The sequence below is a fragment of the Eurytemora carolleeae genome, unplaced genomic scaffold (assembly GCF_000591075.1).
Source record: "Eurytemora carolleeae unplaced genomic scaffold, Eaff_2.0 scaffold171, whole genome shotgun sequence".
Classification (NCBI taxonomy): Eukaryota; Metazoa; Arthropoda; class Copepoda; order Calanoida; family Temoridae; genus Eurytemora; species Eurytemora carolleeae.
In genome coordinates, this window is record NW_019396135.1 from 165,255 (window position 1) to 180,280 (window position 15,026).

General features: G+C 29.6%; 1 protein-coding gene across 6 annotated transcripts; it reads left to right on the forward strand.

Moving 5' to 3' along the window:
* Positions 1-529: 529 nt before the first annotated feature.
* Positions 530-13,695, forward strand: LOC111695988 (innexin inx2). 6 transcript variants are annotated; one of them, XM_023465495.1, is made up of 19 exons: positions 1,107-1,260; positions 2,408-2,484; positions 2,736-2,833; positions 2,895-2,987; positions 4,546-4,648; positions 5,909-5,967; positions 7,732-7,776; positions 9,001-9,065; positions 9,135-9,212; positions 9,287-9,331; positions 9,869-9,982; positions 10,650-10,696; positions 10,777-10,840; positions 11,500-11,572; positions 12,009-12,076; positions 12,135-12,164; positions 12,457-12,540; positions 13,438-13,512; positions 13,566-13,695. In XM_023465495.1, the coding sequence occupies exons 3-19, from the start codon at positions 2,759-2,761 to the stop codon at positions 13,606-13,608; spliced, it is 1,161 nt and encodes a 386-aa protein (XP_023321263.1). In that variant the 5' UTR covers positions 1,107-1,260; positions 2,408-2,484; positions 2,736-2,758; the 3' UTR covers positions 13,609-13,695. The 6 variants fall into 6 exon arrangements, with proteins under 6 accessions (XP_023321259.1, XP_023321261.1, XP_023321260.1 ...); XM_023465491.1 differs by lacking the exons at positions 1,107-1,260; positions 2,736-2,833 and adding an exon at positions 530-606; XM_023465493.1 differs by lacking the exons at positions 1,107-1,260; positions 2,736-2,833 and adding an exon at positions 530-606 and having other exon boundaries at positions 9,016-9,065.
* Positions 13,696-15,026: the final 1,331 nt, after the last annotated feature.

Here is a 15,026-nt window from a genome sequence, read left to right on the forward strand (position 1 = left end):
GAGAAGGGGGCTTTCCAAATAAAGTTTGCTCAATAAAAATGAGATTTGAGACGTTCCTCATAAGTGTTTTGAAGGGTTACGCGCAAAAGATGAAGTACGACTTGAAACTTTTTAACCGACCCTGGAGGGTCTTCCTTAAAGGGACTGTATGCCTAATTTCAAGTGAACCTCCATGCAAAGATCGCAATACCCGAATTAAAATGGTATCCTTGAAACTTTTATCTGATCAAAAAGTGGAAGATACCCGTCGTTTTTCTGACTCGACAAGTGTTTATTTCTGTGAGTTTCTTAATTGACTCTTTAAACAAGGAATGCGAAGATCGCTTTCGCAGAAAAACCGCAAATGAAAAACCGGTTTAAGGAAACAAAAAAATTCTTATCTAATTCATACTTGATCAGACAATGCTTTCAAGGGTACCCTTGTAAATCGGACATTGTCATCTTTGCATTGAGGGCCACTTGAAATTACGTTTACAGTCCCTTTAAGTTTTCATGTTTTTGTGCACACTGTACCTTGATTAGGGTGAATTCAAGTCTTATCAAACAAAAATTATCAAACCAGTCAAACAATAAATATGGCGTATGCATGGACCCTTCTAAACTTAGGTTATCTATTTACAAATTTAGCTTGACTGTTTGTTTCCAATAAACGTTAACACGGTTAAACCGTGATGGCCAAATTTTTTGTGGCATCTCCCCATGGCCCAAGAGAAGGGTTAGGGCCTGTCAATATATAGATTGTATTTTCCTGGAAAAATTCGATTTAAATATTTTTGAAAGTTCTATGTGTAATAAGTAATCTTTAAAAAACCAGGAAATTTTTAAATTTAATGATGTAAGAGCTTGGGAACCCAGGTTTCATGGAGTTTTTCTTAACTAAGATTTTTTGAACCCAGTTAAGAACATTCCCGTGGTTCTACCAAGTTTCCCAATCATAATTTGAGGCAAAACATTTGTCATCAGATCATGTGTACCTAGCACAATAAACATTACTTCTAGTGAAACAGAAATTCCTTGGCAAAATTCTATTTCCTGCCAGTAAACTTAGTGAAAGTGGTACCTGATAAGTAAAATACAGTAAAATAGTTTTACATTATAACTATAAGTTTATATTTTATAGATAAACCAAATCCGTGAAAAAGTTGTTTACAACAACATACATATTTAATGAAGAAACTTTTTATAAAAAGTTTAACCGTACAAAATGAGAAAAGGGATAAACTTTACATTAGACAAGGAAATGTAGCACGTTAGAGTCAGGTACTTTGAAATTAGATTGTAATGTGTACACTGTACATCTCATCCTGGTTGGGCATATTCCAACTTTTTCTGGCCGTTTCGTTAACGGTTATAGTTCCAACCGTTAGAGAAAAAATTAAGGTACCCGTTAATTTTAAAGGTAAGAACGATATGTTCATTTCGTTAACGGCATTTACCGTTTTTTTTAAATCACCGTTATTTAACAATCTTGATTTTAGTAACGACATTGACGGAAAGTTTTTAACAATCGTTAGCGGCTCAAGTCCCTAATGGTCTATTACAATATTAATAAAAGTCACTTAATAATGACAAATGGGATAAGAAAGGTTAAGAAAGAAGTGGATGTTTTCGGCAAAAGAATTCTTAATTCTTGTAAGTTCATCTTCATCTTCAGAGTATCATAGTGCATGGTGCACAACCTATCAAGATTTTACTTTATGTGTTTCCATTTTCCTTGTTTCTTCCAAGAGGGAAGGGAAAAAAAGAGAGAGAAACCCCTCTTCTCTTCTCTGCACTATTATATTCTCATTTTCCCATGTAGGGTGTACTGTAATGTTATTCCACACAGGGTTCTGTTCAACCACAAGAAACTGGAGAGAATTGAATAAGAACCTGATGCTTACACAAATAGAACCAAATTTAATGGAAAGAATTAACGTCCTTCGGATACTTAATAACAGCTAACCAGGCTTGTTATTAAAGAGTATGTTTAAAGCTGCCAGTAGCAAAATCTGGATCCAGCTAGGTAAAAAACCTCCATGCTCCAGGGTAATACAGCGTTAAAAGATTAATGCAGGCCTTCAATGTTTCTTGTGTTCCGTTTTTTCTTTTCCATTAGTGTGCAGGGGTGTATACCCCCATATTCACCCCTGGCTAAAGTTTCTCTAGTTTGCCATTTTTTCTCTCTCACCCTGTATCTCTGAATACTGTTAGAAGCGCCTCTCAAGACCTAGTTGTTACCTCTCTGAAAGCTGAATGTACACTTTTTATGTGTTTAATTTGAGAGAACTCCGAGAAAGAACAAAAAATTAAGTATGAACCATAAGTAAAGCTATAAAATCACTTTTCATCGTTAACAAAACGATCAAAGTTATTTTTCAAAATGTAAAACTGATCATTCCTATCGAATATGATATTATTTGTATAGGTTTGGAACTAAAACGGGAGATATTGGAGGAAACGGGCCCAGATATTAACGGGGTTATTTTCAGACTTCATTATAAGGTTAATAGTTTTTAACTCTGCTAAACAAATTTTACTTTTGAGTTTAATTAAAGGGGTAGGAAAGGTGGGACTATACTAACTATGGTATCTAGATGACCAGTTGTCTACTCCTACTATGTGGGACTATACTAACTATGGTATCTAGATGACCAGTAGTCTACTCCTACTATGTGGGACTATACTAACTATGGTATCTAGGTGACCAGTAGTCTACTCCTACTATGTGGGACTATACTAACTATGGTATCTAGGTGACCAGTAGTCTACTCCTACTATGTGGTACTATACTAACTATGGTATCTATGTGACCAGTAGCCTACTACTACTATGTGGCACTATACTAACTATGGTAACTAGATGACTAGTAGTCTACTTCTACTATGTGGGAATATATTAACTATGGTATCTAGGTGACCAGTAGTCTACTACTACTATGTGGAACTATAATAACTATGGTATCATGGTTTGGGTCTAAACCTGTTAGTTGCACGACAAATAGTCAGGTAATAAAAAAAAATTTACTACATGTTATTTTAGGTAATCATTTAAACTGATTCACAAAGGCACCCTGTAAACCTTAGTCCAGATAGAAAACGCCAATATCTTCTTCTCTGTTGTTTAGATTAAGGAAATACGTCAAAAGTTTTTTACTAAAATGATAAAAAGTTGAGTATCTGAAATAATCAAAATCTGAGGGTTAGATTTGTACATAAAATTTAGATAACTGGGTTTCATTCCTTAATAAAACTTAGATGGCTAGGTTTCATTTCTTAATAAAACTTAGATAACTGGGTTTCATTCCTCAATAAAACTTAGATAACTGCCAACTGGGTTTCATTCCTTAATAAAATTTAGATAACTGAGTTTCATTCCTTAATAAAACTAAAATAAATGGGTTTCATTTCTTAATAAAACTAAAATAACTGAGTTTCATTCCTTAATAAAACTTTAATAACTGGGTTTCATTTCTTAATAAAACTAAAATAACTGAGTTTCATTTCTTTTTAAAACTTATATAACTGGGTTTCATTTCTTAATAAACTTAGAGAACTGGGTTTCAATTCTTAATAAAACTAAAATAACTGGGTTTCATTTCTTAATAAAACTAAAATAACTGGGTTTCATTCCTTAATAAAACTTAAATAACTGGGTTTTATTTCTTACTAAAACTTAGAAAACCGGGTTTCATTTCTTAATAGGACTAAAATAACTCGGTTTCATTCCTTTTTAAAACTTTGATAACTGGTTTTTTTTTCCTTAGAAAACTTACAAAACTGGGTTTGATTTATGTAATCCTTGGATAAAAGAGTGTCATTTCTTAATAAAATTTATAATAACTGGGCTAGATCTAATTAAACTTATATATAAAAATTAGATAACAAGGGTTGATTTCTTTAATAAAAATTAGACAACATAGGATTGATTTCTATACAAAACTAAGATAACAAGGGTTGATTTATATATAAAACTAAGATAACAATTGGGTTGATTTATATATAAAATTAAGATAACAAGGGTTGATTTATATATAAAACTAAGATAACAATTGGGTTGATTTATATATAAAACTAAGATAACAATTGGGTTGATTTATATATAAAACTAAGATAACAATTGGGTTGATTTATATATAAAACTAAGATAACAATTGGGTTGATTTTTATATAAAAATTAACAATAGGGATTGTTTTCTTTGTTAACAATTAAGTATTGGGTTAAATAACTGGAATATATTTTTATATAAAACTTAAATAACTGAGTTTTTTCTTACACAACTTATTGATGGCTGGGTTTAATATCTTTATAAACCAAAACAATTTTTTCTGCACAAAAATTAGATAACAGGGATTGATTTCTATATAAAAATTAGATAAAAGAGGTTAATTCTTATATAAAAATTAGATAAAAGGGTTTATTTCTATATTAAAATTAGATTACAAGGGTTGATTTTTATATAAAAATTAGATTACAGGGTTTGATTTCTTTATAAAAATTAGATTACAGGTGTTGATCTCTTTATTAAAATTAGATTACAAGGGTTGATTTCTTTATTAAAATTAGATTACAGGGGTTGATTTTGATTCCTATTGCTGGATTCATCCTTCTAAGATATCTACTCAGACAACCAAATGGACGGATGAAATTATTCAGAAAAACCTTCAAGGTATTGTTTTATAATGAAAATTATATTTAAGGGACTGTTAATAAAATCAAAGTAAAATGGAGATACAAATTATGAAGAATTGTTTTCACTAGCTATTTTAGAAACGAATTAATTATAAAGTGAAAGTAAAGGAGATGATTAATTTTAATTAATTTTTGACTTCTTAATCCCCATAACTTTTTAACCCTGTGCCGTAGACATTAGATATTTCAAACGTTGAGGTCCGTTAGTTCGAATAGTTTAAATTTTAATTATCGAAGGTTAACACCTCAAGGTTGTAAAAATTAGAAAATTGAGTTTTACGGAAGCACAACTTTCATAATTGTTTTTCTTTTATTTAGATCGGCTTACAAAATAACAAAAATATAAACTAAAAGGCTGAGTTTTGCCACAAACTTCCATTTTTTAATTCCTATATATTTGCAATTCAGTGTCGTATAATCTTTGATATTTTAATCCACGGCCCGCTTCTATGCTTCTATCTACCGATCTATTTTATTCTGGGCTAGTGTACATGTAACTTTGTCGGTGGGCTACGCAGCTGTTATATCTCAGTGGAAAGGAAATTTCTAAAACCTCTGCATAGCAAATTTTAGGTTTTACTATAACAAATTTTTATTCTGACTATTGTTCATTCTATAAAAATAATTTGTACTTTTAAAAAAGTTTGAGGTGAAGTTAGGGTCCAAATTAAAGAAGAAGTTAGGTAGATAGTGGACCCTGGAGTAAGCAGAAATGTGATACTGTAACTTAAATCTTGTGATCATAGCATTTTCTTCAAAGAGTTGGTAGCATCAAAGGCGCCTTTTTTAGAATTCCAAAATGTGGTCTGCCGTTTTTTAAAATTCAAAATATTAAATATAAGTATCTCCAACAATTTTTATAATACAATTGAGGCTAAATCTTATCAAGTTTTAAAGACTTACAATGTTTTTCTATACTCCTTTGACATATATTAATTTTACGAAAACCAAAGACAAATTGTAAGCTCCAGGGTCCAATGTCTAATGTACTGCATAACACCCCAGCGAAAAAATTACATCAAACCTTGACTATGATATATCCATCTATTATATATCCATATTTTAAACTATGAATTCTATTAGATCGGTTTGAAATATTAAAAGATTGCACGATCAGGTTGTAAAAATATAGGGATAAGAAGATTTGAATTTGGGGTAAAAACTATTTGTCCCATTCCTGAAGGGCCGATTGTAATGGATTAAATCATAAAAAGTATTATAAACTATTTCTATCCAGGTATCGGAGGTTCAAGTTCATCGGAGGAACATCTTTTTCACTGTCAAAACGTAAACCAGGAACAAAATAAACAAAAACAAACTTCTGCGGAGTTAGATTATTTACTTGACAGCTTTCTAAATATTTGATGCGCAAAGGAAGTAGGTCTTAGTCACAAACTCATTTTTTCTAAGCCCTAAATCAGTGAAATCTTTGGCTCGATGCTTTTTATTTTTTTTTTTCGTTTTCAAGTTTGGAATTATAAGAATAATATATTTTTTAAACCATATTTTAATTACAAGTAGTTCTTTATTAAGCATCGTTCTTTTATCATTGAATTTTAAATATAGAAAATATTTTATCTTTATTAAGTCTAACTGCAGTCTTAACATGGCAGAGTTTTCTGGGTCTTACTGTATATTTATTGTTATTATAAAAGCCAAATATGAAAGTAAAAATAATTTTATTTTTAATTTGAAATATCTCAATTCTAATGATTACAAAAAATTGGTTAAAAAACGACTTAGAATTTTAAATTACAATTTGGCTGATCTAGCAGCAATCTTAGATTCCTTTAAGAAAGGAAATTATAAGATATCATTATTGAAACCTTATCAGTCAATTGGTACAGGCTCCTTCATTGTGGATTAATTAAAATTGGATTAAAAAAATAGTTTGGAAGAAATTTAAACAAAGAAAAAATGAAAATTCACAATACAGAATTTTACGTTTCTGAAGATCCACTTAATATCCTTTAATTCATTCTTATTTATATAGTTTAACAAAAGCTCATGAAAAACTAAAAAAAACATAAAAATATTTTTTAATAAAAATCCTTTTAATTATTGTCAATTTATCATTTTTGTCACTTTTACAAAAATAAAAATGGTTAAAAATAATTTCAATAATAATAAAAAAAATTGAATGGTATATCAAAGAAGAAGAACGTTTACAAACCATAGCATCTGTTATTGAAGCTAATAGAGTAAAGAGCACAATTGGATAAAAAATTTTATGCCTAAAATTATTTTTAAAAAATAGGGTTTTTTCTCTTACATGACTCATGTATTCTATACGGTCAGTACCAGTCTTTACTCGGCGAACATAAAAACATCTTTATATGAGTCTGTTGGTCGAAATGTAATCTCTAAGACCTCAGTTGACTAATCAATTAAGTTTATTAGCAAATATGCATTTTTTAACTCTGTAAAAGGCAAGTCTTTATGAACTTTCAAATTAACCCAAAAGTTATCCAATTTGTGCTTTTACTCTACATGAACATAAAAAGGGCGGTGAAAATACACCAAAGCCCAAAACTTATGACAGAGTATCATAAAGCATGAAGAAAGGCATTGAGCCTTTGTCACAAACTCTGATTTTCAAATATCTATATCTTTGCAACTCAAAGTCGTAGACCTTAGATATTTCAAACTGTAAATTCGGTCAGATCAAATGATCTAAATTTGAAATATCAAAGTTATACACCTTTAGGTTGGACAGAAAAAAGGGAATTAAAAAATTTGAGCTGATGGCAAATTTTTAATTTATTTGGAGATATTTATCTAGGAATAAAAAAGTATTGGCAAAAGTAAGCTAAACCTTAGGCCATGCATGGCAAACACTCCTGAAAGAAAGACAACTCCTAAATGACATTTTAAACCTGGCCTGGTTTAAATAAAGTTAATGCATGGATGTATCGCTAACTATGACAACAAAAGCATATTGTTACAACTAAGCAACCATTCGAATTGTGTTTTTATTGAGGTATGATAAAACTTTAGTATTGGCACGTTTATTTTAATGATAATACAGTTGAATCGACATGTTTTATTTTCAAATGAAAGGATCCAGATTATGACTGTTTATCTCGTTCTGTTGATTACTACCAGGTATAAATATTCATTGATTTTATGAAACAAATTTTAATACTTAATATTTTATAATTCCTTTCCAATCTATTATAGGCCATACGTTTTTTTTAAAGGCAGGTTTTGTTGTAAATGAAGTGGATTGTATATTATTACACAATAGTACTGTGAACCCAACCAAGGGTTCTCCAACGTGTATATAGTATCATACAGTTCATTGCTCCCAAGCGGAGAAATTAAGCTTAAAATTTCAATCCAAGAATAAAGACAAACAATCTAGACCCAAGTCCAATAGGATATTGAACCCTGAGTATGTTTGCAGCCTTAGTATATAACAGGCTAGGCTCGCAAGATAATTGAAACCCTTTGCCAGGGGAGGATCAATGCTGGAGAAAAGAGTGAAACAATATTTATCCAGCCAGGGAAGAAATCAGTATCGTCGGCCATCTTATCCCCAAAGACCTTGTTAGTTCTCACGAAGTATCTGATCAGAAGAGTCAAATGAAATATATTCGCCTCAGGCAAATGTTGTGTGTATTTAGATCAACTTTAATTGGTCCAACACTAATCGTTTGTATCGTTATAATGTAAATATAGTTTGTGTACAACCCTGCTTCGTTATTTCACTCAATCTTGGCTTTTTACTACTGAGTTCTTTTCAAGTCTATAGTGTACACATTGATCCAAAGGTTGCAGACTACCTCATAAAAATTGATAAGAATCTTGTCTAATACTCTTTTAAAATGAAATCTAAAATAAGTGAGTTAGTAAGGTCAAATAAAATGCCAAAAAGTTGCGAGACCCTGTCTTAAAAATTGTTGCAACTTTTCATACTGCAGTCTGGATATAAGTAGGTAGTGATTTATTTCATTTTGTATTACTTTTATAGTTTTTTATTTTATGTTTTATTACTTGTATGTTATAGTTTTTAATTTTATTTTGTATTACTTGTTTGTGATAGTTTTTTATTTTATTTTGTATTACTTGTTTGTAATAGTTTTTTATTTAATTTTGTATTACTTGTTTGTGATAGTTTTTTATTTTATTTTGTATTACTTTTTAGTAATAGTTTTTTATTTTATTTTGTATAGAACTTGTATGTGGTAGTTTTTTATTTTATTTGTATAGCACTTGTATGTAATGCGAAATGAAAAAAAATTAAAATTTAATTGAACCCATGAAGAAGACAACAACTATTTTTATTCTTTAAATTCTCTTGAACATGTTTTATCATTGATTTACGAGTTGGTCATGCTTCAGTGGAGTGCGGTTTTTCTGATGTTTCAAGCCCTGTGTTTTTATGCATCTAGGTAAACAATAGATTCAAAATGCATTTAACATTAAAAAATACACAAAATATATAAAATAGAATTTCTTAGATTTGTGTGGAGTAAATGGGAGAATGGAACAATGGAGTATATTTTGAAAACAACAGAACGTCATGAATCTATAGAAAGGGAACGCAATCCACCATAAAATAAACTTCTTTTCAAAACAATTTTTTTTTCTTTAAATTTCAATTTTTTTTCAGGAAAGCTGAAATTACTGCTCAGCTTATCTTGTACAGATCCCAAAGGTTAGAATCTGTTAAAAAAAGAAAACTAAACCGACACAAAAAATTACACTAAATTAAAACATACTAAAAATGTTTGTAATACAGATAAAGGAATTAAGTCTTTTCAACAAACTCTGATCTTCCAATCCCTATACCTTTGCAACCCAATGCCATAGACCTTAGATATTTTAAACTATGAATTCTTTTATTTCAAAAATCCCATTTTGCACCATTTGGTAGCAAAGATAAAGGGATTAGATAATTAGAGTTTGTGCCTAAGACTTAATTTTCTTTATTAAGTAAATGAGTTATGGTTGAAAAAACAAATAAAATTGCTACTCTTGCTTTTATTGGTGAGAGTTCATTCTCTACTGAATTCATAAAAATTTTATCAACAAGTTTTCAAATCAAAATTAAGCATTAAATGAATGTGCAGTGATTATAAAGTAATTTTAAATCTATAAAAAGTTTACTCATTATGCCAATATTTTATGATGTTCTTGAACAAACTTAAACGCAAAAAAGTTGCAGATAAAATTAAGAATAAATAAAATTTAGAGGTAAAAATAAGTTGTATGCTCTTGGATATATGTTGGCTGAATGCAGTCTAGGACTAAACCTTGCTATTCAATGGGCCTTCACCTGTGCTTTCTTGGGAGTAGCTAGATATGGGTAGGTTATCAAATATCAACCCTACACAATTTGCAAAATATTTCATATGTTTTTTTTATCACACGTTTCCCACATAAAAATCTTAAAGAAAGTCCATATACTCTACTGCCTCCAAGACTAAAATACAAATTTCCATTATCACATTTTGAACAGATATTAACCCGACCCTATCTCGGCTAAAAAGATCGCAAACGTTACCACAAACCCAAATTTTTAAATCCTCAATAATTATCTTTACCACCTGATGGTGATGCAAACATATAAGGATTAAAAAATCAGAATGTGCGGTAAAGACTCAAATCCTTTAGTTCTTATAAGTTATTTAGGTCAAACGCAGTAAAAGCTCTCCTTCATTGGTTACCATAAAATGACGTGAAGGTTCTCATATTTTCACGTCAAAATTTAGGACAAAGAAGGATTTTGAAGCATTTTTAAAAATTAACTACTTTTGAACTTGATTTTGGTTTGGTTAAGTCTGAAATAAAAACCTGCAAAATGTTTGGTTATTCCCTTCATTTACATTATTTCTTTTATAATAATCTATAAATCAAGATTTTTTGGGGAAAAAAGCGGAATTTTATTTTTAATCACTCATGTACATATTCTATAAATTCTCTTAGACGCTTTTATTTCACGGACACTTACATAATAATAAAATTAATTTCAGGAATCATGTTTTTAATTTTTACAATTTGGGCTGGTATTCAATTTTCTGTAAGTATCTACTTTATACAAACAAAAACATAAAGATTTTAACAAATTATTAAAAATATATAATATTTTCTAACACCTAGATGACAGGCGTCGTCTTCCATCTATGCTTTTATTTCCTACCTTATCTGGCTGTACGTATATGAGGTATATAAACTTTTTTTTTGTAAATCTGTCTGTATAGCTCAAGGACTATGGAGTCAAGCTTACCCTGTATAATTACATATATATATATATTATATATATATACATATATGTAACATATATGTATATAACATCCCTAAATCGATTTTTTCCCCAAAGGTCAAGAAATTTAAAGGTTATAAGTTTTAAATATTGGAACTAAATAACTAGAAGGGGTAAGGGGTGTTAGTTAAGAAAAGATTGTTTTAATTTTAAAATAGGAACACACTCTTCTATATAGATAACATATATGTATATAGACAAATGTTTTATGATTAAGGAGTATATAATGGATAGCTTAAAATAATAGAACTTTTGAACTAGGATTATCTACTTCTCTAATCCTCAGTAAAGAAGCAGTTTAATTTTCCAGGGTTACCAACGTAAATACGTTTTATGACGATTCAAAGGGTAAATTTAGTATTCTACCTTGAACATAATCTTTTAATGGGTTATTGAATTATTTGACAAAGAAAGAAACAATTTTACGTTTGCTGTGAATCCATGAATATATGGAAACGGACAGAGTATAAATTCGTTCAGTTGTCTCTGAAGTCTTGTTATGCGCCAGGTATGGTGAAGGAGGGGGAACTAACCCTGTATATTTACTTGTTATGCGCCAGGTATGGTGAAGGAGGGGGAACTACTCAAACTGATCTGCTCTGTCTTCTACCTCTGAATATAATACATGACAAGGTCCAAGTTTTATCTTATTTTAACTAGCTTGGGAACCAAGCTTTGCCAGGATTTTTCGTATAGAACTCAACCCACTCAACTCAGAATTTTAATAACAGACTAAGAACATGATCCCGTGGTTCTATCGAGTTATTTTAATAACAGACTAAGAACATGATCCCGTGGTTCTATCGAGTTATTTTAATAACAGACTAAGAACATGATCCCGTGGTTCTACCGAGTTATTTTAATAACAGACTAAGAACATGATCCCGTGGTTCTATCGAGTTATTTTAATAACAGACTAAGAACATGATCCCGGGCACGTTCTATCGAGTTACCCAATCAAAATTTAAGGAAAATCGACCCAGGGGTGTATTCGAGTTTTCATCAGATATTATTTCTTTCTTTGGTAAAAATTATCAAACATTTATCAATTTATGATTTTTTGATTAAGATCTTTCTCTTCCAATGGTTCTGGTTTGCCCTTCTCTCTTTTCTTACATGCTCTAAACTGCTATATAGGTAAAAATTTACAAATCAATCTTTAGGAAAAAAACTAATGTAGAATGTTAAATTTCAGGATCTGTGTTTTTCTTTCTGCAGGAGCTAGGTATACAACTTTTATATTATTATATAAGTAGAAAATATCGTTATCGTTATATATATATAAATATATATATATATATATATATATATCAATACAATAAAGACGACTTTCATCTTTAATTTGATTTCTGCTAATCAATTCAAACAGCATTAATACACATAAACATAGATCTAAAGAGAAGCTGCCAATTAAATAGAAAAGTCGTCTTCATTGTATTGGTAAAAACGCCGACCACTGTATACAAACTTCGTAGAAATTTTCCATCTTTTAGGAAAATATTTTTGAATTTTTTCAGAGAAAGGGTTCTTCGATATGAAATGAGTAAAACCTCATTGTTCAGCACTGCTGAGTATAACTGTATTCTCAGAACATTCTCTAAGTATTTACTTCTTTCCAGATTTAAACATGATTATTGGAAAATGTCGTCTTTAATCTTAGAAAAAATATTTGTTGTCCTGATTACCAAAGATTTATGGAATTTCGTAAAGATTTCAATTAAATAAACAAACTAAAATTTCTTAATGTCGTCTTTCTTTGTAAAAATTAGGAAAAGTCGTGCAACATATTTTTTAATTAAAACGGAAGTAGATAAAAGACGATCTTTAACGATCATGTTTTATTGGATGGTTTAATTAAGAATCAATAGTTTTAGCCTGAGCTAAGTCGGGTTAAAACAAGTACGAAAACAAATATTTTTGTTTTTAACAAGAATAAAGTGTGTAACGCTTCTGGTGTATCTTCCTTGCTAGAATTGTTTTCTAAAATTGGTTCCATTTCATGTAATGATAACATTTCTAAAAACAATTTTGTTTTGAAAATATTGAAAATTGTAAGAGAAAATTGCCTCAAAAATTCTAATTTTAAAGAAAGTTTTTTAAATCTATAAGAAGATTTATTAATTTCTTAAAATCCTAAAAACTGTTGGTCAATTTTTAGGATCAATTTCAATATTCAATTGATTAATTAATTCCAAGAAGTAAAAATTCTATAAAGAGAATATAGATTCGAAGAAGAATTTATTTGCAAGTTTAATCCTCTTTTTTCTGTTTAATTAAAGTAGAAACCAGAAAACTGTGAATTGATTGTCGCCTTTTTTCTTACTTTCAACTATTTAGTAATTTGTAATAGCTATTACTGAAATATGTCTCATTTTTATTATTAAATCAGTTACAAATTACATAATTCTTAGCTCCATTTTATTTAAAAAGATTGAAAAAGATGACAATCATTCCACTGTTTTCTGTTTATCACTGTATTTAATGTTATTTGTACAAAGGTCTCACTCGGATTTTGTATTTCTGGAGATTTTAAATAAAAATGCTGAGGTGGAGTTGGTGCAGAATACCATGAGGTAAATATAAAAAACCCGATTTATTCAAAAACTTTTTAAAAATCTATTTTTAGGAAGTTTAAAGAACTAAAGGAAAAAAGTGAATTGTCCTTGTGAATATTTGCTGGAGACTCAAATTAGTTAATATACTGTGTGAAACTTTTATCTAAAAATAGAAAATAAATAAAATAATTCAATATGTTAGCTAGCAGATGTGTGTCATTCTATGAGACTATTGAAGCAAGTTCTAAGCTTTGCATTAGATTTCTTTATAATTTATGTAAAAATGACCTTAACACAGTTCTTGGCAGAAATGTATTTTCTATTGCAAATGATTGTTCTGTAAATCCTTCCGATCTTAGTAAAATGTTAGTTAAGAAACAAATGAAATATTTTGATGTCCCATTGGAACATGAATGGAAAGTTCCGGTTTTACAAGAACTTTTAATTACAAGAATGAATAATTTATATGTTGAAGGATTCGATGATTACGTAATAACTGAAATGATAAATATGATATGTAGTGAGTAAAAATCAATGTTTTCTATTTGTGCATAATTTTGAATATTTTTTTCTCTTTTCTTTTGGAAACCTGTATTTTCAAAAAAAATTTATTTAAACAAATTTTGACTACACCATTTATATATACATCTTTGTGTGTGAATAAATCTTTATAATATAATATAATATTAAACTTTATATTTTAATAATATTAGCTTTCCTTCACAATACAAAGGAACATTTTTTAATTATTTTCCACATATCATGGTTTTGAACTAAATTTTTGTAGATACTCTTCACTAGCTATTTTAAAAAAATGAAAATTAAATAATTATCATTTGATCAAGTGTTGAATTAAACATGTAATTTTGTTATTCTGACTAATTTGTGCATCAAAACATATTTGGACATGCAATTTTTAATGTTCTTCACTCTTCAGTTTCAGATTTTAAAAGTGTAATAACTCTGAATTCTAGGGGGGGGGGGTACGCCCCCTCTTTACAGGTCTAGGGGGAGTAATGCCCTCCTTGCCCCCCCCGTATACGCCCTTATATAAAAGTAAAACTAAAAAGAAGTATTTATACAGATTATGTATAAAAAGAAAGGGAGAAGGAACAATAGTTTGATTGATTGATTGATTGATGTATCTAAAGATTATATTTGTAAAATCAAAATCAGGAGCGGATACAGGATTTAAGTGAGGGGGGTGCTAGATTTATTTGGATCAAAAACATCCAGATTTAGGAACACAATTTTTTTAAAGTTATATATTTTTCCTGTTTTGCACTAAGTTTTCTTTCCCTTAAGTGCTATTGAACCTTCGCACCCCCCTGAAATCTCAGGGGGGTGCGAAGGTCCTGTCGCCCCCCCCCCTGTATCCACCGAATCCACCCCCTGATCAAAATTATTGATGATAGATCGCTAGATGCTTAAAAATTTAAAACCCTAATAATTAATAGATAAAGAATTTAGAATACATTTTGAAAGGTTATAGAGTACAATTATAGGGGTCAACGTATACTCGTAACCTGAAA